Genomic DNA, 25,243 nt, shown 5'->3' with positions numbered 1-25,243 from the left:
ATTGTTAATGTGAGAGAAAATTCCTTTGCATCTAAGGTGACAAAATGCATGGTCGTATTTCAGCGATTGAGATAACTTGGCTTAAGCATTTGAATGAACAATATTTGAGTGGAACCAAACATAAATTGTTATCCACATCCTCATCAGACCAAGTGAATCATTACTGCCGTTTGCAGAATGAATCATTATGAATCTACATTATGGCCTCATTTTTGGAGACACCTGTGGACATGTGACCTTCTCTTGTCTTCTGTTATTGATTGAGCTTTACATGAGAGAGCAGATCATACTGTGTGTGTGTGTGTGTGTGTGTGTGTGTGTGTGTGTGTGTGTGTGTGTGTGTGTGTTTGGAGCTTCTTATGTAACATATCTAGAGTGGGGATAATGTCTACATTTCTTTTCCTTTACTGTGACTGAGTCATTGAGAGAAATGTCACTCACAGCCCTGGGGCAAGGACCTGCTGTAAAACACACATACACACACACACACACACACACACACACACACACACACACACACACACACATACACACACTCTCTCGCTCTCTATCACATATGAATATTACCAGTTTGCTTCTTGGTTTTAAAACCAAATTTGTAGTTTCCCTCCTTTTCAAGTGACACATTTTCACAGTCTCTCTCTGTGTGTGTGTGTGTGTGTGTGTGTGTGTGTGTGTGTGTGTGTGTGTGTGTGTGTGTGTTATGTGGTGTATAGTAATTGTTTCCTTTCATTACTTGAAATTAAAAATGAAATAAAAATATAGGAAATATATACAAAATGTGTCACACATCCCCAGTACAGTAATGTATGTACTGGGGATCTCTTTCATACACACACTGTGCTTCATACACTGTGGAGCAGTGTCACTTGACCCCTAGAGAGGAGGGTGTGTCTCTGAGAGTCTTGGCCCCTAGAGAGGAGGGTGTGTCTCTGAGAGTCTTGGCCCCTGGAGAGTGTGGTGTGTCTCTGAGAGTCTTGGCCCCTGGAGAGTGTGGTGTGTCTCTGAGAGTCTTGGCCCCTGGAGAGGAGGGGGTGTCTCTGAGAGTCTTGGCCCCTGGAGAGTGTGGTGTGGGCTCCGTGATTCTTGGACTCTTGGATTTGGACTCTTCCATCTCCTCTAGATCCATATTCGTCTTTCTTTTCTACACTCCATTTCTCTGTCTGTTTTTCTGTCTATCTTCTCCCGACTCCCTCGTTCCTCTCCTGCTCTCTGCTGGCTTTGAGAGGCCTGTGATCGAGATCTGCTTCCAACACCCCTCCAGCGCTTCCAAACTGATTACCCCCGCCTGCTGTCCCCCGGGAAGCTCTGTAGGGAGACGCTCCTGTCCTCCACCACTCCTCCACCTGTTACCGCAACTGCTGCTGTCATGGGGAAAACCGTGCGCACACACACACAGACACACATACACGGGCTAGAGGAACATGAAACCTCGGTTATGCTTTAGTGATGCACCTGCCTCTCGAGAGGCACCATGCCATAATGAAGACATCATCCATGACAAGAGCCTGCACACATGCGTCATCACAGTCAGTTCTGAAGCACTACAGTCTGCACAGGTACATGGACATTGTGGTGCTGTGGTTTCAGTAGAATAGAACTGAATAGAATTCTGTATAAATAGAATTTATTTAGTTGTTCATTTTTAATGAAACACCATTCAGATCTGTTCTGTTAAATCATCCTTAAAAAGTGATTTCATAATTAAAGTGTAGAAGTGTAGAACTTTTTATTCTTTTTGGTAATATTTTCAGGGGGTTTTACTTAACTTGGGGGCAACAGAGGTGTCTTTAAAAAAAAAGATTACCTCTTAACATACTGTCAAGGGAAGAGAGCGATCTGAGATGAAGAGGGAGTTGCCCAGCCAAGCTGTGATATCTAATCTGAACAGAGAGACAGGCATCTCTTCTCTTCCCTCCAACGCAGCGAGCGGGGGGAGAGAGCGTTCGTCTGATGCTGCGTCTGCACCAGTTCGTGCCTCTTTGTCTGTGACATGACTGAACTCTGCCATGCGTGCAGCCCGAACAGCAATCTCCTTTAAAGGCTGCTTTAAATGATGCAAAAAGACAGGAAACTTAAAAAATAAAAAAGCAGGAGCTACAGAATAAAGTTCAATTAATTCAGAATATCTCACATTTTCTTTTTTCTTCTTTTTTTTGCAAGATTGTATCATTTCTCAGATGTGTAAAAAGGAAAACACCACAAGATATGGTTTTAAAGCCCATTATTTCCTGATACCACTAATTAAATTGCTAGCGTCATTAATGGGGTTGAAGATATCTTTGCATTGAGTTGGAGACATCTTAAACTCAATTAAAAATATCTTCAACTCAATTAAAGATATTCAAATGCCGTGTCCCACAATATGCAATCTGGATTCTTTTTGGGGTGCAATAGTATCTCCTCACATGCCCTGTAACCCAATCAACTTACTTGCTCTGTGCGGCCAAAGTTTCGTTTATCATGAAAAGTGAGACTGAGCTATATCTAGGGTACTGTTATGTGTGTCTTCTGCACTAGAATGGCAGCTCGCTGGCCATCGGGCTGTGGGCATGGAAAGTTAAAAAATAATATTTAAAAAGTGTGAAAGTAACTGAAAATAAATGAGTATGCTGGGTTTTGTCAGGTTAATTTGAATGTATGCAGTATTAGATGTTAACATACAGCACATCTTGTTGGTGGAGCTAATCAGACTATATGTCATGTTGTAATGCAAACTTAAAAACTTTTTGTCTGTGTCTTTGTCCATAGACTGTAGTAGACAGCACTGTGAGTGTATTTGCCCAACACCGTTAGCTGATGGATGGTGGATACCATTTGTCTTAGTATCATATTGATCTCTAATTTCCAAACAAGAAAAAAATAATTTATGAATTTGTGCTCACTCTGGACTACATTAAAGGACTGACCTTATTAAATGCCTTAGATTTCTTCAATTGTAGGGCATCCGATCACTTTACCCTTTTTTAAATAGGAAAAAAAAGTCACAACAGTATAAAGGGGTAAATTCCCTTGAGATGCTATCGAGCTAACTTTAGAAGTGTTCCTCATGTTCAGTTTCATTTGACGTTGATTAGAAAGTCTTTTATCCATCAGACACACAATTCTAGATCAGATCTCTGTAGAGAACGTAGGAGAAAGAGTCACGCTATAAAAGTGGGGAGAAAACATTCTAGTCATTATGCCTGAAATATTGAATTATCATTGAACTCAGAGTTATTCATTTTGCACTGCTCTGAATGCTTAATGTCTGACCCATGTGGTTGACCCGCTATCAGTGGAATTGCTAGGACTTGATGTTAAGACACTCCACAGGTTCACCAGTGAGCCCTTTGCCAGGAGTTTGTGCACATGTGCTCTTGAACGTTGGTACTTATTAAGTACAGTGTCATCTGCAGAAGCCTCTGTTAAATCAGCCATCGCAAGTCACCATGGCTGTGTGTCTTCTCCCCATCTACCCTGTTTGTTTTACAGCTTGTAAAAACAGCCCCAAATATGCTTGTGAACATATTGCATGTATTTCTAACCCTATGCACTATATCTGAGTTTATCGATATACATATTTTGATGGAGCATTATATTTGAGTATATTTTTGTGTGCACATGCATCTGTATTTGTGTTTGAGTACTTTTATTTAGAAAGGTGTGTGTGTGTGTGTGTGTGTGTGTGTGTGTGTGTGTGTGTGTGTGTGTGTGCGTGTGTGTGTGGTGTTTCCTGCAGGCCGCTGTGCGAGCTGCGGGGACAACGTGGTTGGGGAGGGTACCGGCTGCACTGCCATGGACCAGGTCTTCCATGTGGACTGCTTTATCTGCACCACCTGCAGCTGTAAGCTGAGAGGGAAGCCCTTCTACGCTGTGGACAAGAAAGCATACTGCGAACCCTGCTACATTGTAAGTGTGATCTTTTGCCCGTACACACACACACACAGCTCAGAATCCCACGTTCCCACCTACAGAGCAATCTAAAATTACAGAGAGAAATCACTGTGTTGAATTAACTTCTACTGATCAAATTGAACTGGGAGTTTAATTAAGAGTTAACATTAGTTTACTTTAATATTAACATTACTGGTAGATCTTAATAACTTCAATTGTGGGATTCTTCTCTTTCTCTCACTGTCTGTCTGTCTCTCTCTCTCTCTCTCTCTCTCTCTCTAACACACATGGTTAACTAATAACACTGAATTTGTTGCTACAGAGCAGAAAGGGGAAGACAGGAAGTTTGTCTGCATGCTCTTTGAAGTTCTCTTTTCTTTCTGATCTAAAAAGTTTGCCACACTCTTTACGAACGCAGAGAGCAGCGTGCTGTAGATTAGTTCCAGTTTACCTCTCATAATCTTTCACCTCTTCCCAGACTATCGCTTACATGGTTATTTTCTTCCCATCAGTTAGCCTGTAGTCAAATCCATAGAGATTACCCATACTGAAAGCACACATGCAAAGGCCTGAACACTGTGTTTCACTCCATCCCCAAGTTCATCAGATAAGGGTTCACTCAGGCAAATTGCATTTGAGATGTAACGCAGGTATTAAAATCACATTAGAATGCCAGATAGGATTACTCTGCTTTGTAGATTGGAAACCGAAAAATTTGCTTGTTTTTTCTCTCTGAATTCTTTCTTCCTTTTTTTTTTGTTGCTGAAAATATTTGTTGAAATTCTCCTATTTCTTCAGTTGAAGTTTAGATAAGTTCTACTAAGATGGGAAATCTGACATTTCATGGACCTGCAGATCTTAGGAACTTAATCATCTCACTTTCCCAGAGCTCAGGCATTTACACAGCAGGGACAGGACTACATATGAAGTCAGCAGTGAGATTCAGGCTGAACTGTCATTCCATTCTTTTTGAATTTCACATTTTCTGAATGTGTGGAGGAGCCAAAGGTGAGTGTGGTTGTTTGAAAAGCAGGATCTCCTGCCCACGCAACCACGCCCCCTCCAACGCAGGCCCCATGTGGCCACGCCCACACCAGTGTTGGCCCCACATGACCACGCCCACTCCTATGCTGGCCCCATGTGACCACGCCCACTCCAACACTCCACTCCAACCTATGCCAAAACCCACTCCATCAATGTTTCTCATGTTTGGCTTACAAACCGCCAATAGTGCAGTAATGCATACCAACAGTCGAGTGTCAGAAACTGTGACATCACGCATATGATGTCAGAAAACTCCTTCACACCTCAACTATAGAACGCATGTTTAGAGCTTCTGTCACTCGCTGCAGTTTACACTGAGGTGAGGAAAGGCCAGAGCTGACCTCAGCTCACCTTATATACCAGGGGTGTTCAATGAGAACATTCTCTGAGGCTGATGCCCGAGCACTTGCACTTGGTCAGATTCATGGTGACGTCTTTATGAAAATGGACTGTCCCCCTTCAAGCTGTGATGAAAAGTCTGAACATTAAAACTTCAGGTGGCTTGTCTGCAGAGAATGGGGCAGCACTGAAGTCGTTCAGAAGTCCATATCATGTTGGGACCAGACCGGCACATGGGCAAACCTGCCTGCTAACGCTGGGTTTGGTTATTTCCTGGCCTCATCAGTGTGGATTTTGTGTGTAGCCCATAGACAGAATCTTCCCACACTTCTCCTTCCAAAATCTAGAATATTATATACCAAACATCACGTTGTGCATGACTGTTCGAATGAGGCTTTACTTCGGTAGACACGTACCTCTGATAAAAATGTTTCATGCCTAAACAAACAAACAAAAAACCTTTGAGAAGGTTTTTAAGTCTTGCATTGTTTTCATATAAATTCATATAAATGCTGAATTGCATTCTGGGTAAAGGATGCAGCGGTGTCTCAGTGCCTGAGCATGGGCTGCTCTCTGCCTGAGCAATGCCCAGAGAGATTTCACCAACCTGTTCTGCTGCTCACTGGCACAGAGAGAATGAAGAAAGCCCAACCACGTCTGGGAAAGGCCACACCAGAAACCACGCAGCCTTTTCACATAGCCTTGACGTCTGCAGAGAAGCAAGTCTGCCAGGTTTGCTCACATGGTGGTAACGTGCAGTTTACCATCCCCACCGAGGCCCATCAACCCCCACCAAAACTCTCCATCCCCACACAGCTCGCCACAGGAAACGGTAGAATGGAAGAGGCAGGGATGAGGGGCGGGACTCTGGAGGAGCGCAGAACCAATCAGAGCAGAGTTAAGAGTTGCTTTGCCTTTTCTAATTGCTGCGTGTGTCGCTACTTGTTGAGAGTTATGGCCTTCAGAAAGCTTTCTGCTTCATTTCACTCCAACAAGTGGCTGATGCAGGATGTACAGGGTATCCTTGGTAGTCCCTTCCTCCTGTGGCCTCTATACTCAATGAAACTCTCAGGGCTGTGCAATTATCATCATAAAGGGATTAATTCTGGGACCATCGAATTAGTGATGTTTTCCCTTCATTTTTCATTTCACTTCTTCCTGATTCTTTTTTGTCAGCAGACCTTGTAACCTTCACTTACTAAGAAATAAACAGGTATGCGACTGGACTGAAAGCCAGTAGTTACCTTGGCAACTATGAACATCAATACAGTGTAATTGCAGTAAGTGGAATGAAAGAGTAAGAGAGTGCAGTTGCACATGTGAGTTGTGGACATGTGAGATATCATGGGAGTTGTTTTTCCTCTTTTTTTTTCTTCTAGTTTGTTTTGTTTGTGATGCTAGAAACTGACTGCGTGGTTATTTTTGTCCTGGTATTAGATTCCAGGCTGCGGCGTGTTCTAATTGTGTGTGCCATCGTTATCTCACACTTGTTTGGCATACCTTTGTGTGTGCAGTTGAAACAAACGCTGCCCTGAACATCGTGGCGTGAGTGACTCATGCCTCTTAAATCAGTCCCATCCACCAGCACTCAGCCTGATTGTGGTTGTCTTGTCTGGAAGTTTTCCAGCTCACATCCATGCACTAAAGAGGAACGGGATAATTTAAGAACTTCACTTATGCATTTCATCAGCATAAATGTACTTCTGGCACGAGATCAAAAGGATGGGGAGAAATCTGAATTTCTTAATGAAAGTAATTTCTTTTTCTCTTCTTCCCATCCTCAGGGTCGTATGCCTCTGTGTGATTAGAGCAGGAATGTGAGACGTGGGTCTCTAAAGAGATGCGCCAGCCCCTGGTGTGCCAGCGGCGAGGTTCGGGGCAAGGCCGGCGTGTAGCTCTAGGAATCTTCCAGCGGAAGGCGCGAGACCCAGATTATTTATTGATGTAGTTATTTGTCTGCCGTTCTCGGTGTGCCAGGGCTGCAGATTTGTGATGTTAAAAGCAGGGGTGGGGGTGGTATCGTGGCCGTCTGGGTCCATCTCTCAGCCTGCGCTGGACATCAGCGTGGCTGTCTGGGTCTGTGGTTCTTTGTTTCTCATTTTGATTTAAAAATAGGCCCTCCTTAAAATGTGTCTACAGTGCTGCTTGAACTTTTGTGAACCTCCCATACATGGTCATTGTTTTTCATATAATAAAAATAATAATAATCTTATGAATTAACCAAATTTCAATTTGTAAAACAGACCTTCCAAATAAGGCACACACAGGAAAAAAGATATATATTTTTTCCTTTTTTATTCAGCAAAAGTCTGTGTATGTGAACTCTTAGTAATAGCTTGTGTCACCTCCTTTTGCAGCCATTACTTCAACAAAATGTCTTCTGTAACCACAAATGAGTGTCTCACATCTGCGTTTAGGTATTTTTGCCCACTCCTACATGTAGAGCTCCACCAGTTGAGAGAGGTTGGAAGGACATCTGTCATGTACCACCCGCTTCAGATCTTGCCACAACATTTCTATGGGATTGAGGCCTAAACTTTTGGGGGGAAAAAAGGGTGAAAATCTTCTTTATCTTGAGCCATTCCTTGATAGTTTTGCTGGAATGCCTTGGGTCGTTATCTTGTTGCATAAACTCTGACTCATGGCAGGAGTTCTCTTCAAGAATTTGTTGATTGGCCTGGGATTTGATGGTTCCCTGGGTAATATGGAGTCGTCCATGTCTGGAGCCATAAAGCAGGCCCAGACCTTCACATCTCCACCACCATGCTTGACTGTTGGGAGGAGGTTCTTCTCTTTATATGCAGCATTGACTTCTCTACAAATATGGCGTCATGTTCTTTCTTGAGTAGAGGCTTCCTTCTAGGATTATCCCATGAATGTCATTTCTGTTGATTTTCATTGTAGACACATGTACATTTATCCCAGATGCTGCCAGAGAGTTGCCAGGTCTGCAACTCTGTGGAGGTGATGTGTAGGTTGGCATTTAAATGAATTATCTCCTTTCCTCTCTGCATTGTTGATCTGTGTGCCTTGGCACAATAGTGGTTTGGTTGGTTTCCTCTCCCTTTTAATCAGTGTGACTTAAATCTTTTCCCAAGGACATCTCATTTGATTGGTCTGCTTCATTGATAACTTGAGCATTCACCTGAGTGTTTTACTTAATTGACTTTGTTAATGCAGCTGTTTACTTTTGCACAAGTAGTCTGTTGGCAACTCACACGTTTCACTGAAAACAAGTAAATAGATTTGAACATAAACCTGACATTTTATATACAAAAGCCAGTGTTGATAAAATAACAGAATTGTGGTAAAACAACATAAAAATCTAAACTGCTCAACGAGTTCACAAACTTTCAAGCAGCACTGTACTTGTTTACCAAGCATTTAAGGTTTCTGGCAGGAAGAGAATCTCTTCTGTGATTTAGGTGTTCAGGATAATTGACGTAGATATATGGGGCATTGAGCACACACAAAAGCAGAGCTGGATACTGTGGGACTTTGTTTAGTTTAACAAAGCAATCCAGTATTGCAATCCAGTAATATTTCTCCCTGTCATCAAAATGGAAAATCTGATATAATCTATTCAAACGAGAGCTTTTGCATATATTTTGTTAAGGATGATCCTCGTACTGTAAGTGAGCTTCCGTCTCTGTGAATGCTGGTATTTAACACTAGACGCCATTCATTCCTTTTAGTAACGGACAGGGAACCCAGACCCTCTGTGCCATCTTCAGCCATCTGCTTCCTACTGGTCTGTGGTCTTATCACTCGTGCCCTCCAACCTCTCTGTCTCGGCTGATCTGCGGAGAATCAGCCTTTGTCCCCCCTTGTTGCTTGTTTGAATCCAGAACGTGGAACACAAACTGCTCAATTAATCCCTCTGTTTTGCATGAAGCGCTCTGTGATCGTGTCGTCACGTTCGTGTGGCGACGCTCGTTCTGTTCCTCTCGGTTTTCCTTCCTCCTCTCGATGGCCTGCTGTGAATCCTTGTGGGACGCCTCAGGACTCTCCCGCTCTGTGTTAATGAGGTGGAGGCTTCTCGTATGCACTATTTGCAGTAAAATAGATTTAGCCGAGCTGGCCATTAGTGAGGATGATACTGATTGAACCAACGGCTCAGGTTCAGGATAATGGTTACAAAGGGCTCTACAGAATACCAGCCCTCCATATAGGAGAGGGAATTCCAAGAGGAATATCAAGGGACCGGTTCTTTGGGTTTGGTTTTATGAAAACCTTGCTGGTAAATGTCTTCAGTCAATCAATGCAAAATAACCAAGTGGGAATTGGACATCTGCAAAACACGCGCTCAGTTGTTTCCGCCCTGAAATTCCCAGAGCCACCAGCACTCTTTCTGACCCGGTAATCCCTCGCCTGTGCAGCCCGTGAGCCCAGTCACCCAGGGGGTTAGTGGGGATGATTGAACCCAAGTGCCCCGAGGGCTCGCTGTGGTCTCTGTGATTAGAAGAAACATTCACAGACCAAGTGCCGAGTGGAGCGGTAGCAGCTTACAAGCTGTGCCTCAGAGTGAGCCAGGATACTGCACTCCAGAGAAACAGCGGGGGGTGGGGGGGGGTACGTCCGCAGTTCCCAGGCACTGGCTTACACACTCCTGCTTGTACGTACATGTGTTTTTAAGGCTGTTGCCTTGGTCACTCCACAACCATGCCATGGAAACAGTAAAATTAAAATATGTAAAACGCCGCGTTAGCCCCTCCTCTGAGTGGACGTTTGTCCAGTGGTTGCTTGGTTGCCTTGATTAACAGGAAACCTGGTGGCAGCTTCAGCGCATGGTGTCACAGGCCCTTACAGCGGTCGCAAATTAAAGGTGCTTAATTAACCCAGCATTCAAACGTTTTAAAATGGCCATATTGAGTGTGTTGTGTTGTGTTCCACAGAAGTGGAAGTGTCCAGCAGTGGCTGAGGACATGTGTGTCCAGCACAGACTGGGCACGTGTGTGTGTTCTCCGCGACTCTCCCAGTCCGCTGGTGCTGGGCTGCATTAGCATACATCAGCGGTGCTGGGGAGGCTCAGAACACGCAGCCATCAGACGCCACTGCGATGCTCTGGCTCCAGTTCGCCAGCAAAATATCAGCTCTGACATGTGTTTACTGTTCTGCATAAATATTTAAGGACAAAAAAATCCCCCCCTGGCTGGGTGTAGCACTGGAAAGAGGGATTTGTGGTGGAGTGTCTCTCGGGCCCCGGCCGGGTCCACCACCTTATCTGTGTTTGTCAGTTCCCCTGGTCTCCCCGCACAGACGCAGACAGCCCCCATCATTCAGACGCAGACTGAACAGCGGCACCCAGTTTACGTTTCCACAAGACCACTTCCTGTAAGTCTGCTGGGTCATGAATCTTCTCACTGCTTAGCAGCAGACGTGTCCACGGCAAGCCAGCCAGTGCCAGGGTGGACCTGCCGTCAGACGTGCGTGACTGCCAGCCAGTGCCAGGGTGGACCTGCCGTCAGACGTGCGTGACTGCCAGCCAGAGATTTCACACATTTAATGTTAAAAGTTACAAGAGCTTGCGCTTGCACTTGCCCTTGCGTACCAGTACCAAACTGGTGTAATTTTCTCATTAAACCGATCAGACAGAACGACCCCGGTGTCACGGGTCTCAGACGCCGCTGTTCGCTGCTGCAAAGTCGTCAGCTCCCTGCTCTCTGACCCGTGGAGCCGTTTGGCACACCCCATCTGCACAGTGTGGCCTTTTGGGACGCCCCCTTCGGTCTGAGCTCGTCCTGGTGCTTTTCAGGTGGCCGGACCGGCCCGTTCCAGGGCCCTGGCGTTAATTATGGACCAGAGGATGTGCATCACTGGCACTCTTGATTCTGACTCTCCGGGCCGCATCACTGTGTCCCTGCCAAGAAGCTGACATTACCACTGTCGGAGCACTTAACGGCCTCGGGCGTTTAATTAATCGCAGATCATAATTTGTGGTAAACGGGCGTGTTTAGCGCTGGCCCCTCTCCTCCAGGTCTTTTACTGCGTGATTATTCAGACCCAGACAACCTGCTGGATGGAGGCTGGCTGAGATAAGCATTCAAGTCCCTCCAACTGATTTACTGCCATGGATAATGAGAAGAGAAACGTGGTCTCCACTGTGAGATTGTACATTACGGAGAGGAACAGTTGACTCAGAGCTTTTCCGTCAGTTGAGAAGATATGACGGAGATATGATTCACCTCCGTGACCAGTACAGCGTGTCCTTATGAAACATACAGGTAACTCAGGTAGCTGATAATATGGTGATGTTCTGGGATTCAGACTTAATAGCGTGTATTATCTTTTGAGGATACGTTCAATTGAGTCCTTTTGTGGTTGCTCCTTTCAACGATCTTGTCTCACTATTTAATGGAACAAAGGTGCATTGTAAGGTGTGACCTGTCAATCACCTGTAAAACCGTGTGATTGGTCTTTATTGTGCCCTCCCACTCACTCTGCCTGTTGCACCTTGAGGAGGAGAGTGGTGAGAGTTCTTTATTGGTGCTGAGAAGAGGTGTAATTTACACAGCCTCGCACTGCCACGCTCTCTTTGATGTTGCCAGTGGCTTCATGCGGTGCTATTTGTCATGGTGTTAATTTTACGAAGCACTTCTCAGAGACTGTGCTCAGGGAACCGTTGATATAAATTCTGGTGACAGGGAAGTATCTCGCCGCCCTGTTTACAGAGGAGTCGTGAAAAAAGCTTGATAGCTTTCCCTGGATTCAGAACAGGGGCCTTAGAAGGAGAAAGGAATATTGCGTGTCGTGCCTGGAAATCATTAACTCATATTACTGATGCAGCAATAGCACTTGACAGCCGATTATTAAAATGCACAGTGGTGTGTAAATACGGTGTAGCGGTGTGTCTGGGTGAATCACGCCAGTCTCGGACGTGTGCAGGGACGTTATCCAGGCAGCATGGCGACAGGCAGTGCCAGGCTGCTGGAGGTGTCCTCTTTAACATGATTCTCTCAGCTTATTGGGTAGATCGCCTGTCACTCGCCACCTCACCCTCTGGCACAAAGCCCCGCCCACAGTGCCATCACCTCTCTGGAGGATGACACAAAATATATATAAACATATAAAAAACAAAAATAAAACCACGCTGTTCTCCTCACCAGCAAACACCTGTCATGGTTAATCACACTCATTAAAGTCAAACTCCAGAGTTTGGGCATGGGAGTCAGCCAGAAGTCGCGGTATCATCAGAGTGGGAGGCCCTTTCATCTGCTTTCCCCCCCGATTGGACCTGACACAACCTCCCACCCAGCCATCAGCCCTGCCTGACAGGTGTGGAGGTGGGGGCAGCAGACGGGGCTCGTTCCCCCCCCGGCTGGAGCTCCCTCTCCGGACCGCCTCGTCCCTGTCTCCCCCCAGCCGGAGACGCCTGTGGCTCTCTGAGCAGACAGGTAGGGCCACCCTCTCCGCTTCCTTCAGGAACACGTCAGCCGTGTTCATCATCCAGACCTCCCGCCCACCTCTGCCATGAAATATTCATGTGTCTCGGTACCACGGAGCCCCTAATGGAGTTCTGTATATTTGGGGATGATTAGCACACTGTTGTTCCTCAAAGGAGAGTCCCAATTAGATAGTACTTGTGTGAGTTAGATTGCTGTAGGAAGCCGTGAGTGTGTGCATGTGTGTGTATGTGTGTGTGCGTGCATGCGTGTAGCACAGGTTGCATTGCTTGGTGCCTGTATGTGTTATCTGGATCTTTTAAGTCGCTCTCAGATGTCTGCTTTGGGTGACGCTCTGGGCAGGCCCGGACGTTTCCCGGGGAGTGACTGCCCGATGCTTTCTGGATTGTTCTTTATTTTTGTCTGCGTTTAGGAATGATTCTCATTCCGTGTTCGCAGCATGAAAAGCATTTGAACCTCATGCCTCTGGTTTAGAAGTCTTACCCACGGTCCTTTGCAGTCCTGTCTTCTCTCTGCACCCCCGTCCCCTGAGAGGACTGGGGGTGGACTTGCCCTGTGCTCCTCGGAGGACAGAGCTGAAACTGAGCCGTTCACCGAAGCTCTTTGACTGGGCACCAAAGTTAACGGAAGTTTCTGTTACTGCACGGCTCATGTGAGGCAGAAGGTCTGTGAGGGGCTGAGAGCTACTCATTCAGTGCCAGTTTGATCTGTTATTAACTCTTTTACATGTGCTAATTTAACACCGTTTAGCTCTTCAACAGATGGTTTTCAAGTTGAACGTGTTCCGTTTTGCTGCATATTGGCCCCCTGCATATTTATTCAGACATCGTAAGTATGACATTTATTTTAGACAGGAAACCTAAGGCAAGAGATCAGTAGCTTCAATTGGGTTTGGAATAGCAAAAAGCAGGTGAGCGGTGACTCCCCGACACTTTAACCTTTTGGCTTTTCGACCTCTTTGCAGTGACGTTTGACTTTTCATCCACCATTAAAATACACTGTGTACACAGCAAATGTTTTGCCATTAATTTTTATTAATTTCCCAAAACGAATCCATCTGAGAAATTAGACAGTAAAACGTTTGCTTGCGGTTCAAACGGTCACGATCACAGTTTCCATTCTTTAGGGATTATTTTTAAACGTCCTTTCCAGATGTTGGCAAAGATTAATGTGGTAGAGAGGCAAAGCACTGAAAAGTGTGCAGACGTTTTAATATTCACTGCGAAACAAGTCCATGCAGCAAGCAGAGCATCGTGCAGAAACGATGCTGCCTGAGATCAGAGGAGACGTTCCTGAGATCAGAGGAGACATTCAGCGAGGTGGCCGAACTTTGCTTAGGTACACAGTCAAAGCAGGACGACAGGGGGAAAGAGGGAAAGGTTCCTCCATAGATATCTTATCTCCTGCCCTCTCTGGCTCTCACACATGCATACAACCTCATGCACACTGGACGTTCTGTTGCATGATGACGTGCTGGTTCCATGTGTTAGTATGACTGTGAAGTATTAGGTTGGTATAAAGCAAAGCTCACCTAGCATGTGTGTCTGCTGGCTTTCACATGACCACATGGCTTCAGTGTGCCTCCCCCCTTTCCCCCCATACCCCGCCAATACCCCTCCCCCCTTTCCCCCCATACCCCGCCAATTACCCCCCCCCCCCCCCCCCCTTCCGCCCATCTGTCAAAACTCTCAGCTCAGTCAAGACGCAACACACCATCAGCCTCCCCACCGGGACGGGACACGGAAGACAGGGGAGCTTCTGTGGGATATAGCGTGTGTGGTACTGTGGGATATAGCGTGTGTGGTACTGTGGGATATAGCGTGTGTGGTACTGTGGGATATAGCGTGTGTGGTACTGTGGGATATAGCGTGTGTGGTACTGTGGGATATAGCGTGTGTGGTACTGTGGGATATAGCGTGTGTGGTACTGTGGGATATAGCGTGTGTGGTACTGTGGGATATAGCGTGTGTGGTACTGTGGGATATAGCGTGTGTGGTACTGTGCCCCTCTGTAAGGTCAAGAGAGGGAGAGAGAGAAGGGGAGTAGAAAAAAGGAGAGAGAAGAGCGAAAGAAAGGAAGACTTGAGGGAAAAGAGCAGGAGAAACGGAAAATAGGGGGAAGAAAGAAAAAGGGAGGAAGAGAGAGAGACAGAGAGAGAAGGAGCAATCGGGCACTTTGTCAGGAAATTGGAAAAGCAGTGAGGCAGTTGAGTGGCCGTGATTGACTTCAGCGCGCTCCACACGGCCCTCTGTTCAGCGGCGGGCTGCCTGACCCAAATTCACTTTACCTCATCTGCCTAGACGTTTGTTTAGCCTTCTGGGCAAACACTTAGAGAAATGCATGAGGGAGAAAAAAGAGATACATGTGCTTGAATACATTTTAGAGGCAGAAAGGGCTGATATATGAATATTTGCAGACGTCTAGTGCCCTCTAGTGGTGGTAGATATGCCTGCCCCAGGACTTTCATTGGACATACGTTTAGGGGATTTTTCTAAACCATTTTCTGAAAGTCGGCCAGCGAATTTACGGCGTGTAAACCAAAGCGCTTTAACGTGGTCGGTTCGAGCTGGGCTGAAATGGCCTCTGTTCAGATGAGATGGATGATTAAGCTGGTTTCAGATCTTGGGAGGTGAGTGTAGCATAGGACACAACGACAGGTGCAGCGTGTGTGTTTGTGCAGACTCTCTTGATCAGGGCCACACAGGTACACACTGAAGAGCCATGTACAGGTGAACCAGCATTTGGCTCCTCATCTTGAGGCTGCCATGAATCTGCTCGGATTATGTACACACACACACACACACACACACACACACACACACACACACACACACACACACACACACAGTTTCACTCCCCCTCCCTCTCTCTCTCTCTCTCTCTCTCTCTCTCTCTTTCTCTCTCTCTGTCGGAGTTGAGGAGAAACCCCGCGGGCCCCCAGCAGAAAGCTCGTTAATAGCTGCTGCAGTGGGAGAGTAATGTTGATTTATATTACGCTCTTGGAAGAAAGAAGAGAAATTATGACCTGGTGTACTTGAAGCTTTTTATGAAATCCAGCCTCCTTTGTCAGGAGGGCTGTGACACACACACACCTCCTCTTCAGTATTCTCTGTCTGAAACTCTGTGCTGACATGCAAATCCCCCTTTCTGAAGCTCAGAGGCCTTGACTGCTTGAGCTGATCTCTGATCCACACCTCAGCCTGGTGACAACCAGCAGGCCGGGCCGCGGGGCCCAGCGGTGGAGCGCTGCTCCTGGGGGGAGTTCCTTCTAGCACCTCCTGTCTGTGTGGAGGAAACGGCCCTGCACGTTGTCCCTTTAGCGGCGTGTGTATCCATGGTAACAGTGGTGCCGCCGGTGTAGTGCAGGGTGACATCTGAGCGTGTGCAGGAGTGCAGCCTGATGGACAGGCCTGGTCACATGACCCAGCGCAGATCAGCAGGGTGATGAAGCACCGAAGTGCCACACGCGCACACATACACACACAGACATACACAGACACGCACATACATACACACACACACCCACACATACACACATACATACAAACACACATACACATGCATACACACACACTCTGTGAGAGAAAATAGCTGCTTTCTACAGTCTCTGTGCCAGCAGAGATATATTGAGGCCACTGAACCTGGAAGAGAGATCTAGGAAATATTTCTCTCTCTCTCTCTTTCTCTCTCTCTCTCTCTCTCTCTCTCTCTCTCTCTCTCTCTCTCTCTCTCTCTCTCTTTCACTCACTCACACACACACATACACGCAATACAAATAATCAGACAACAAAGTGTCATTCACACAAGGCGTCTGTAATTGAAACCCCACAGACAGTTTCTTTATCGTTTGCAATAATTGTTCAAATAATCAGGAGGGACAAGGTCATAACGTTTTAAATACGTCCCTAATGGACCCGGGTGGACATTACACAGAGGGGCACGTGGGAGAGGCCGTCGGCTGGGCACCTGCGTGAGCTCTGAGGTGGCGCTGAAGCCTGCAGTCATCAGAAAGCAGACATATTTACTGCCTAGTCTGCAGCGGGACCAGGGAGTGAGTGAAAGATTGTTCTGTTTATGAGGCAGAGAGCAGCCACAACGCCTGCCCCTCACGCTCCCATATACCAGATCTACTCCACACTGTGACTCTCAGACGGTCAAGGGGACGATTAGATGCAGGCAGCCATTGGAAAAAAGGCCTTAGAACAGTGGCTACTAACACAGGAAAGTGAGATGCATAGCAAAAAATGTCATCATTCATTCGTATTGCGCAAGAATTGCAAGAATTCATTTCAGTTGTGCTGTAGCTGCCTGGTGTTGTAGACACTGCGTATCCCACAGTTCATTTGTGTTACAGCCAAAGAGCTGATGCAGTAAAAGTGCACAGGGAGGCTTTGCATGATTCTCTCCCTTTCTTACCCCTTCAACTGCCCCCCAACTACCCCCACCCATCCCCCTAACAACCCCCCCCCAAATAAATGTCACTCCATTTCCACTTCTTTTTCCTCCCCCTGTGTGTGTGGAGTGTCTAGGTTGGTTCACACTGCCTCACTCCCTTTCTCACACACACACACACACACACACACACACACACACACACACACACACACACACACACACACACACACACACACACACACACACACACACACACACACACACACACACACACACACACACACACACACACACACACACACACACAGGCTGTCCTGGCCTTGGGAAGCACTTCTGCTCTTACATAAGTGGCCTGCTTCTAACCCCGCCCCTGCACCTGGCACCACACACACTTTCCACGGAGCTTGACTGTGCTGCATTCCTGAATACACAACCTCTGGCTGCCCTCTGAGACGTCCGGCTGGCTGGAAATGTTTGATTCACTCAGAATGTTTTACTTGTCAGGTTTGTTGGTTGTAGTGGGGATGGTCAGATCTGTGGGTTGGTAGTAATGGTGGTCAGATCTATTGGTGGTTATGAAGGTGAACAGATCTTTTGGAGATGGTGTTCAGATCTGTTGATGGTTGTGTATTGGTAGCAACGTGCCGCTGTGTTGCAACCATCTCTCACCATTAAACCTGCTTCTCGTGATCGGAGTATTAAAGAAGGATTGTGTCTTTGTGTGTGTGTGTGTGTGTGTGTGTGTGTGTGTGTGTGTGTGTGTGTGTGTGTGTGTGTGTGTGTGTGGGATTGACTTCAGAACACCTTGGAGACCTGTAACATCTGCAGCAAGCCCATCATGGAGCGCATCCTGCGGGCCACAGGGAAGGCCTACCACCCCCACTGCTTCACCTGTGTGGTGTGCCAGCGCAGCCTGGACGGCATCCCCTTCACCGTGGACGCCTCCAACCACATCCACTGCATCGAGGACTTCCACAAGTAACACTCCATGTCACACATGACTTACACACACACACTGGTACTGAATGGCCCAATATCAGTGGAGGGGGGGTTGTGTGGGGAGTGGGCAGCTGTATTCACAACTGTCCGATGCCTGTGTGGTTGTCTGTGTGTCTGTACTGAACGTTGCACATAGTGCAGACTGAGGTCGATAAAAAGAGAAATAAGACTTCTACAGTACTGGGGAGGCAAAGGTGTCTGTTGAGGAACTGAAAGGTTTTCAAATGGAAGCCGTTAATTGTGTGACTGTGGCTTCAACAGAAATCCCTTTGTGTCGAGGAACAGCGTGTATTCTGGGCGTGCGCTGCCGTGTCTCAGGACAGCGGCGTGGGCTACTTCCCATTTCTCCAACTTTATTGGAATAACCCAGTGAAGAAGTCCGCTCACCTGCCCAGACCAGAAAGCCTCCTTTGTCCTCGCATCCTCTAGTTTCTTCAGTCACGTTTCTGTTCCCTCTGACTCTTCCTCCCCCAAAAGATGCGAAACAAAATGTTATTCAACACAGCGGCTTCAGCACTCGGAGCAATAAACCACAAAGATTTGTTTGAATACGGCTCACGTGACTTCGGCTCACGTGACTTCGGCTCACGTGACTTCAGATTTGCGGTAGTTCTGCCGAAGAAAATGGCAGGTGCTGACAGTAACACGTGTGATCAGATGGTGCCTAACATGATGCATATTAACCAGTCGGTGGTGTGGGATTGTGTAGTGTGGTGGACTTGATGCCGTTTGAACTCAGGTGTGTGTGTGTGTGTGTGTGTGTGTGTGTGTGTGTGTGTGTGTGTGTGTGTGTGTGTGTGTGTGTGTGTGTGTGTGTGTGTGTGTGTGTGTGTGTGTGTGTGTGTGTGTGTGTGTGTGTGTGTGTGTGTGTGTGTGTGTGTGTGTGTGCAGGAAGTTTGCCCCGCGCTGCTCTGTTTGTCAAGGGCCCATCATGCCTGCTCCAGGCCAGGAGGAGACCGTGCGTATTGTGGCCCTGGACAGGGACTTCCATGTGCAGTGTTACCGCTGCGAGGTATGTGTGTGTTGTGCAGAGTGTGTACGTGTGTTTGTGTGTGGGCGTACAAATGACTGGACAGGGTTTAGTGTCTGTGTACACGACTTTGCCACTGTACACTCAGATAGTACTGTGTGTCTGTGTTGTGTGTGTTCCTGTACACACTCATACAGTACTGGGTGTGGGTGTGCTTGTGTGTTCCTGTACACTCTCACACAGTACTGGGTGTGGGTGGGTGGGTATGTGTGTGTGTGTCTGTGTTGTGTGTGTTCCTGTACACTCTCATACAGTACTGGGTGTGGGTGTGTGTGTGGCTGTGTTGTGTGTGTTCCTGTACACTCTCACACAGTACTGGGTGTGGGTGGGTGTGTGTGTGTGGGTGTGCTTGTGTGTCCCTGTATACTCTCATACAGTACTGGGTGTGGGTGTGGGTGTGTGTGTGTGTGTGTTCCTGTACACTCTCACACAGTACTGGGTGTGGGTGGGTGGGTGTGTGTGTGTGGGTGTGCTTGTGTGTCCCTGTACACTCTCACACAGTAGTGGGTGTGGGTGGGTGGGTGTGTGTATGGGTGTGCTTGTGTGTCCCTGTACACTCTCATACAGTACTGGGTGTGGGTGGGTGTGTGGGTGTGGGTGTGGGTGTGCTTGTGTGTTCCTGTACACTTTCACACAGTACTGGGTGTGGGTAGGTGGGTATGTGTGTGTGTGTGTGTGTGTGTGTGTGTGTGTGTGTGTGCTTGTGTGTTCCTGTCTGTACACTCTCACACAGTACTAGGTTGGCGTGTGTGTTCCTGTACACTCTCACAGTACTGTGTGTGTGTGTGTGTGGTTGGATGTGTGTGTGTGTGTTGCAGGACTGTGGCGGTCTCCTCTCTGAGGGGGGTAATCAGGGCTGTTACCCACTGGATGGTCATATTCTCTGCAAGAACTGCAATACCAGCCGCATCCAGGCCCTGACCGCCAAGGCCACCACTGACCTCTGAGCTCGACATTTTCTTTCTCTCTCTCGCACACGCACGCACACACACACACACACACACACACACACACACACACACACACACACACTCAATCACATGCACATGCTTTCTCACACACATTTCCTTCATGTAATCATGTTTTAATTTCATCATATCATATTCTCATCAGTGCAGTTGCGATGCAGGAAAAACACATACTTATGCTATTAAACTATTAAACGTTTTTTCACTCTAATACTACCTGCTGTCACACTCACAGATACACACAGTGCATAACTATGAATCTTCATATGTTTATGAGCTTTGTTTAGAATATTTTATGTATGCTTAGAAAACTTTTAACAATCTGTGCAGACATCGGGTCCTAGTGTGACTGTTAATTTAAACGAGCACCATATAAGGAGTCTATAAAGGTACAAGTAGAATATTCCTCTGAAACTTGAGAAAATGCTAAAATTAAGGATTCCATCAAAATAGTAAGTAGAGAACCCAGTAAAGGTTCACATTTAAATTGAGTGGTGTTTAACCTAGGGAACATTGAAGTCTCAGAGTGGTGTTTAATCTAGGGGACGCTGAAGTCTCAGAGTGGTGTTTAATCTAGGGAATGCTGAAGTTTCAGAGTGGTGTTTGAGCTGGGACACACAGGAGGCTCCTGGTGGTGTTTGAGCTACAGTGTGGTGAAGGCTCCTGGTGGTGTTTGAGCTACGGTGTGGTGAAGGATCCTGACGGTGTTTGAGCTACGGTGTGGTGAAGGGTCCTGGTGGTGTTTGAGCTACGGCGTGGTGAAGGCTCCTGGTGGTGTTTGAGCTACAGTGTGGTGAAGGCTCCTGGTGGTGTTTGAGCTACAGTGTGGTGAAGGCTCCTGGTGGTGTTTGAGCTACAGTGTGGTGAAGGCTCCTGGTGGTGTTTGAGCTACAGTGTGGTGAAGACTCCTGGTGGTGTTTGAGTTGAAGTGCCTTTGCTTCCTGCAGTGGTAGCAGAAAAGCAGGAGGCTTCTTTGCATTGGCCTGCCCAACAATCCATACAACCACCAGCAAAAGAACAAAATGTGAAAAATAGGTATTGTCCACCTTCAGCAGGTTCCTGCAGAGGTGCGTGGAACTCCTGCCTCTCTGCCAGTTCTGGAACGTTCTTTCCCCCATCCCATTCTGTGTTTCTGCTTAGCTGCAGCCCTATAGCGCCATGCTCTGGCAGAGCTCGGTACAGCGCACAGCTCAGGCAGAGCCAGCGTGGTGTCTACTGCATCAGCCCTTCCCAGCGAGCAGCTAATGGCTTCGTTTTCGTTTCATTTCAATATTTTACACATTTCAGGTCGCAAATGCAGCATACGCATATATGCCTTTGTTCACAGGTTTGTTCATTCAGACATGAATGCGCAGATATAATATTATAGCTTAACACTTTCTTGTTTCTTCTGAAGTTCTTTTGTAATATGCAGAAGTGCTTGTCAGGATTGTTTGTTGAGTTAAGGGATATGCAAATGGATTGGAAGAGTCTGAGATCTGTAACTAAATCAAAACAGGAGCTGACGTCGAGTTGCGAAGTTGAAGGACTTTGCCAAGCACATCGGTTAAAGAAATTGGGACTGTTAGTATTTGGCTTTTTTTTTTTTTTTTTACTCTAAATGTATAAGATCTGCAGAGCAGTGTTGTAATTGAATTCATGCAGGTAAACTTCACGTAGGCCGATACATACTGCTTCATTCCAAAATTACATTCCAAGAGGAGACACAAGTCCCCAAAGAGCTACCTTTACCTTGTGTATGTATGTGTGTGTATGTATATATACTTATGCAATTCATAGAGAGGTTAAGTGTACGGAATAGGACTGTGAATGACCAAGAAGAGCAAACGTAGATGCAAACGTATTTAACCAAAGCCGGAGTGCGCTGGTATTCCGCCGCTACCATGGTTACTGCTGCTACCTTTAACCCGAGAGACTGCTTCCCCTCGTGGCACCGTGGTCTTCCTCATGCGTGTGTCCTGGTCCAGGACTGCTCAGAGGCACGTGCTTGTGCTCCTGCTGGGCGCACACGTCAGCGCCCCCTAGCCTTCCTGCAAAGTAGCTCCGCTGCCTTCCAGAGTAAGAAACGCTTAAGTGTCATCACTCATCACCTTGACGTTACGGTGTGACAATCACACACAGTGACTTACGTGTGACTGAGAAAAAGTCTTAAAGGTTCTAAGCGATGCACGTGAAGGATTGTCCGGGATCATCTGGGTGGTGCCGGTCTGTTGCCGTGGCAGCAGGGGAGCTGCGTTTCATGCTTTGTCCAACCGAGAACTTGAGTCATATTAGACCTGAGAGAAAGAACAAAATGACGTTCTGATGTGGGGAGACGCCTCCTCGTGCTGTGGTGTATTTCTTAGCTTTGTAAAGGTAAAATAACAATATGCAATTTTCTTCTTCGTTATTGCATTGACACTTTAAATAGAATTCTATGCAGACCTTACCTGTAGCTTGTTTGTACTCTTCAGGAAATCTTTGAATCGTATTAAAGTGATGCGTCTTTGAATCGTGTTAAAGTGATACGTCTTTCGGACTCCGTCTCTCTTGGGCTTTGCTCTAGTGCTCATCACGTGTCCACTGGTGAGCAGGGCAGCAGCCCTGTGGTGTTATTTTGTGAGCGAGAGATCTGAGGTGTATCATTCTTTAACCAGAAAGGCCACTGCTGATTCTTTCTGGTGCTCATTCTTGTAGTACCTGCTATCTTATTCCTTTTTCTTTATCTTTTTAACTATTTCGAGTCATGAATTGGCTAAACATTTTAAACATCCACGAGGCACTAAATCATGTTATTACATCTTGGGAGTAAAATGTAGTCTTAATTTGTTTATCACAGTCAGGAGGGGGTAGTTGCTTGGCATTTATTCTTAGTAAGTGGCATGGATTTAAAAGCCAAAACATATGTATTAATTCCCAGAGTTATGAGAGTCCTTTCTTGTTTTTGGTCGAGGGGTTTGGTGTGGATGTCATAGCAGCAGAGTGTGTGTAGGACATTTCAGGTGAAGAACTGTGTGATTTTTTGGCCTAAATAAAGCCCCCTTGCACTGCTGTGCACAGTAATGAACTGATGATTACTGTATGGCTGTAAAGTGCCCCAGAGGCATTTCCAGAGCTGCTACCAGAGCAGTTTCATGTTTTGCCTTGTCTAAAAACTAAACATTATGCAAAAAGAAAAAAAAAACTGAGTTGAAATGCATTATTATGAAGCCATTTCTCAAATGTACCCTTGAAGAACTCCACCATGCCTTCTGACACGAGTGTTTTGTCAAAATTTCATTTGTATTTTCAAGCATTCCTAACCCTCTCTGTATCATTATCTCTAGCTTTAATAAACATTCTTTGCATAAGAGTCACCTTGTTTTTATTGTGTGGTTACATTGGTTATATTTTATATTTAATTCCAAATTTGCTCTCAGGTTAAATCCAGGGGAATAAAGTTTTTACCTCAGCCTTTACAATGTTTACATCTTACATCTTGTATCAAAATACAAGGTCTTCTGAGACCAAGGGTCATAGTCTTCAGATCTTTTTTCTCTGTCGGCAAGTTACCCAGGTAACATGAAAAATCTCCATCATATTGTCGAACTGTTAATGGTTCCTTGGTAAAGACTTGCTGAACCAGGAAGATGCTCTCAGTGGCTCACTCATAGCCTACCCAGCTGCCCCGGGGTTGTTAGTTGCCTGTGAAAAATTCTTTTTGCATTCATTTCTCCTGACACCTCTTGAGGACGCCCTTCATTTTCCAACTCCTCCAGAAAACATATCTTTGTCGCAGTCTGACAGCGTTTTCCTGCGATATTTTCCCTTGGTTTCTTCCACTCGGGCATGCTGCTGGAATCAGCTTGATGGAGTCCTTAAAATAATTTAAGGGCCCCCAGAAAGGACCTTTAACCGGCGCCTTCCGAGTCCTTTGATTTAATCCTTTCAATTTGTCATCTTCACTGGCACTCTGAGAGCTGGCTGTAACTCAGCAACCATTTTATTATTTTCTTCAGATTACTAAATTGGACCAACAACCCAAAGGAAACCGATCCCAGAGGACGTCGCTGAAACAGCCCATGTTAATAATTGATAGAGAAATAAAAAAGCCAACAGTCATACACTTGTTTGTTTGTTTTGTCTTTTCACAGCCTGAAATCATAGTGAAGATTTTTTCCTGAGTTCAAAGAGGTAATGGTGCTAGCTGATGCTTAGAAGCCTTCCTTCATAGACACTTCCTCTAAAAGTCTGATGTTTGAATTTTGGCTAATTTAGTCAGGATTTTAGTATACACCTAGAGGAAAGAATTTACCAGTGTAGTGTGATTGCATGCAGTGTGTTCTGTTCCACCACAGTCAGTACGGTGTGGTTTGGAGTGTTTATATTCATCAGAGGTAAACAGTGTTCACATGTCTGGACAAATAAGGGGAACTTTGAAAAGTCTGAGTGAAATAGACTTTGTAAACTTGTCTTTAAAAAGGTGTCAGTATTTTACAGAGTGCGAAAAACTGCAATACAAAGAATAATTATAGTGCAGACAACTTCAAATAAAAAATGAATTTGTCATAAAGTTAACAAATAGAGAGAAAGGCCTTATGGTACTAAGAAAATTAAAAGGCACACTAGAAAGTTCAGAGGCTTCAAACATCCACGAAATAAAATGAAATGAAATAACTTTCCCATATGCTCTAGAGACTTGTCACGTGTGCCAAACCAGAACTCAGCCTCCATCCCTACAGACCCTCCAGATGCCTTCAAGAGTTTAATGACATAACTGAGCTGTCGGGTTTTCAGATGAGGAGTTCTGACTCTCTTCAGCTGCCGTTCTGAGATGACCAGCAGATTGGTTAGCGTGGAGAGATGCTGTACCCTGAATATATTCAAAAACTAAAACAGTCTTTAACAAAATCATTTGCATAGGAATGAAGGGGTTTTTGTATGTGAGGATTCTGTCCGCAGCACTGAATAAGAGCAGCATTGTCAACAGTGTTGATCCATGCACATACGTTTGTTTTCACTGCTTTTCAGTGGGACAGAGCCTATAACTGCTTCCATGAACAGCTGAAGATCACACTAAGAAGACATGCTCTTCGTGTCTGGTCCAGAAGGGCTTTCTGTTCTAACCTGTTATTTACCAACAAAATGTTGAGTGCAGGTGCCTCTGGCCAACATGTCTGTCATGTGTTCCCGTGAGTCTGTGTGTGTGTGTGTGTGTGTGTGTGTGTGTG

General features: G+C 46.1%; 1 protein-coding gene across 4 annotated transcripts in view; it reads left to right on the top strand.

The window, feature by feature from the left end:
• The window catches only part of lpp (LIM domain containing preferred translocation partner in lipoma), a 162,657-nt gene extending 139,272 nt beyond the window's left edge, over nt 1–23,385 (top strand). For all 4 annotated transcript variants that reach the window (XM_077015103.1, XM_077015106.1, XM_077015105.1 and 1 more), the window contains 4 exons: nt 3,722–3,891; nt 17,857–18,035; nt 18,948–19,068; nt 19,905–23,385. In XM_077015103.1, the coding sequence (XP_076871218.1) occupies nt 3,722–3,891; nt 17,857–18,035; nt 18,948–19,068; nt 19,905–20,033 (599 nt within the window). In that variant the 3' untranslated portion in view covers nt 20,034–23,385. The remainder of the gene's footprint in view (nt 1–3,721; nt 3,892–17,856; nt 18,036–18,947; nt 19,069–19,904) is intronic.
• Nucleotides 23,386–25,243: the final 1,858 nt, after the last annotated feature.

Source organism: Brachyhypopomus gauderio, chromosome 8 (assembly GCF_052324685.1).
Source record: "Brachyhypopomus gauderio isolate BG-103 chromosome 8, BGAUD_0.2, whole genome shotgun sequence".
Classification (NCBI taxonomy): Eukaryota; Metazoa; Chordata; class Actinopteri; order Gymnotiformes; family Hypopomidae; genus Brachyhypopomus; species Brachyhypopomus gauderio.
This window is presented reverse-complemented; position numbering and strand designations above follow the sequence as displayed.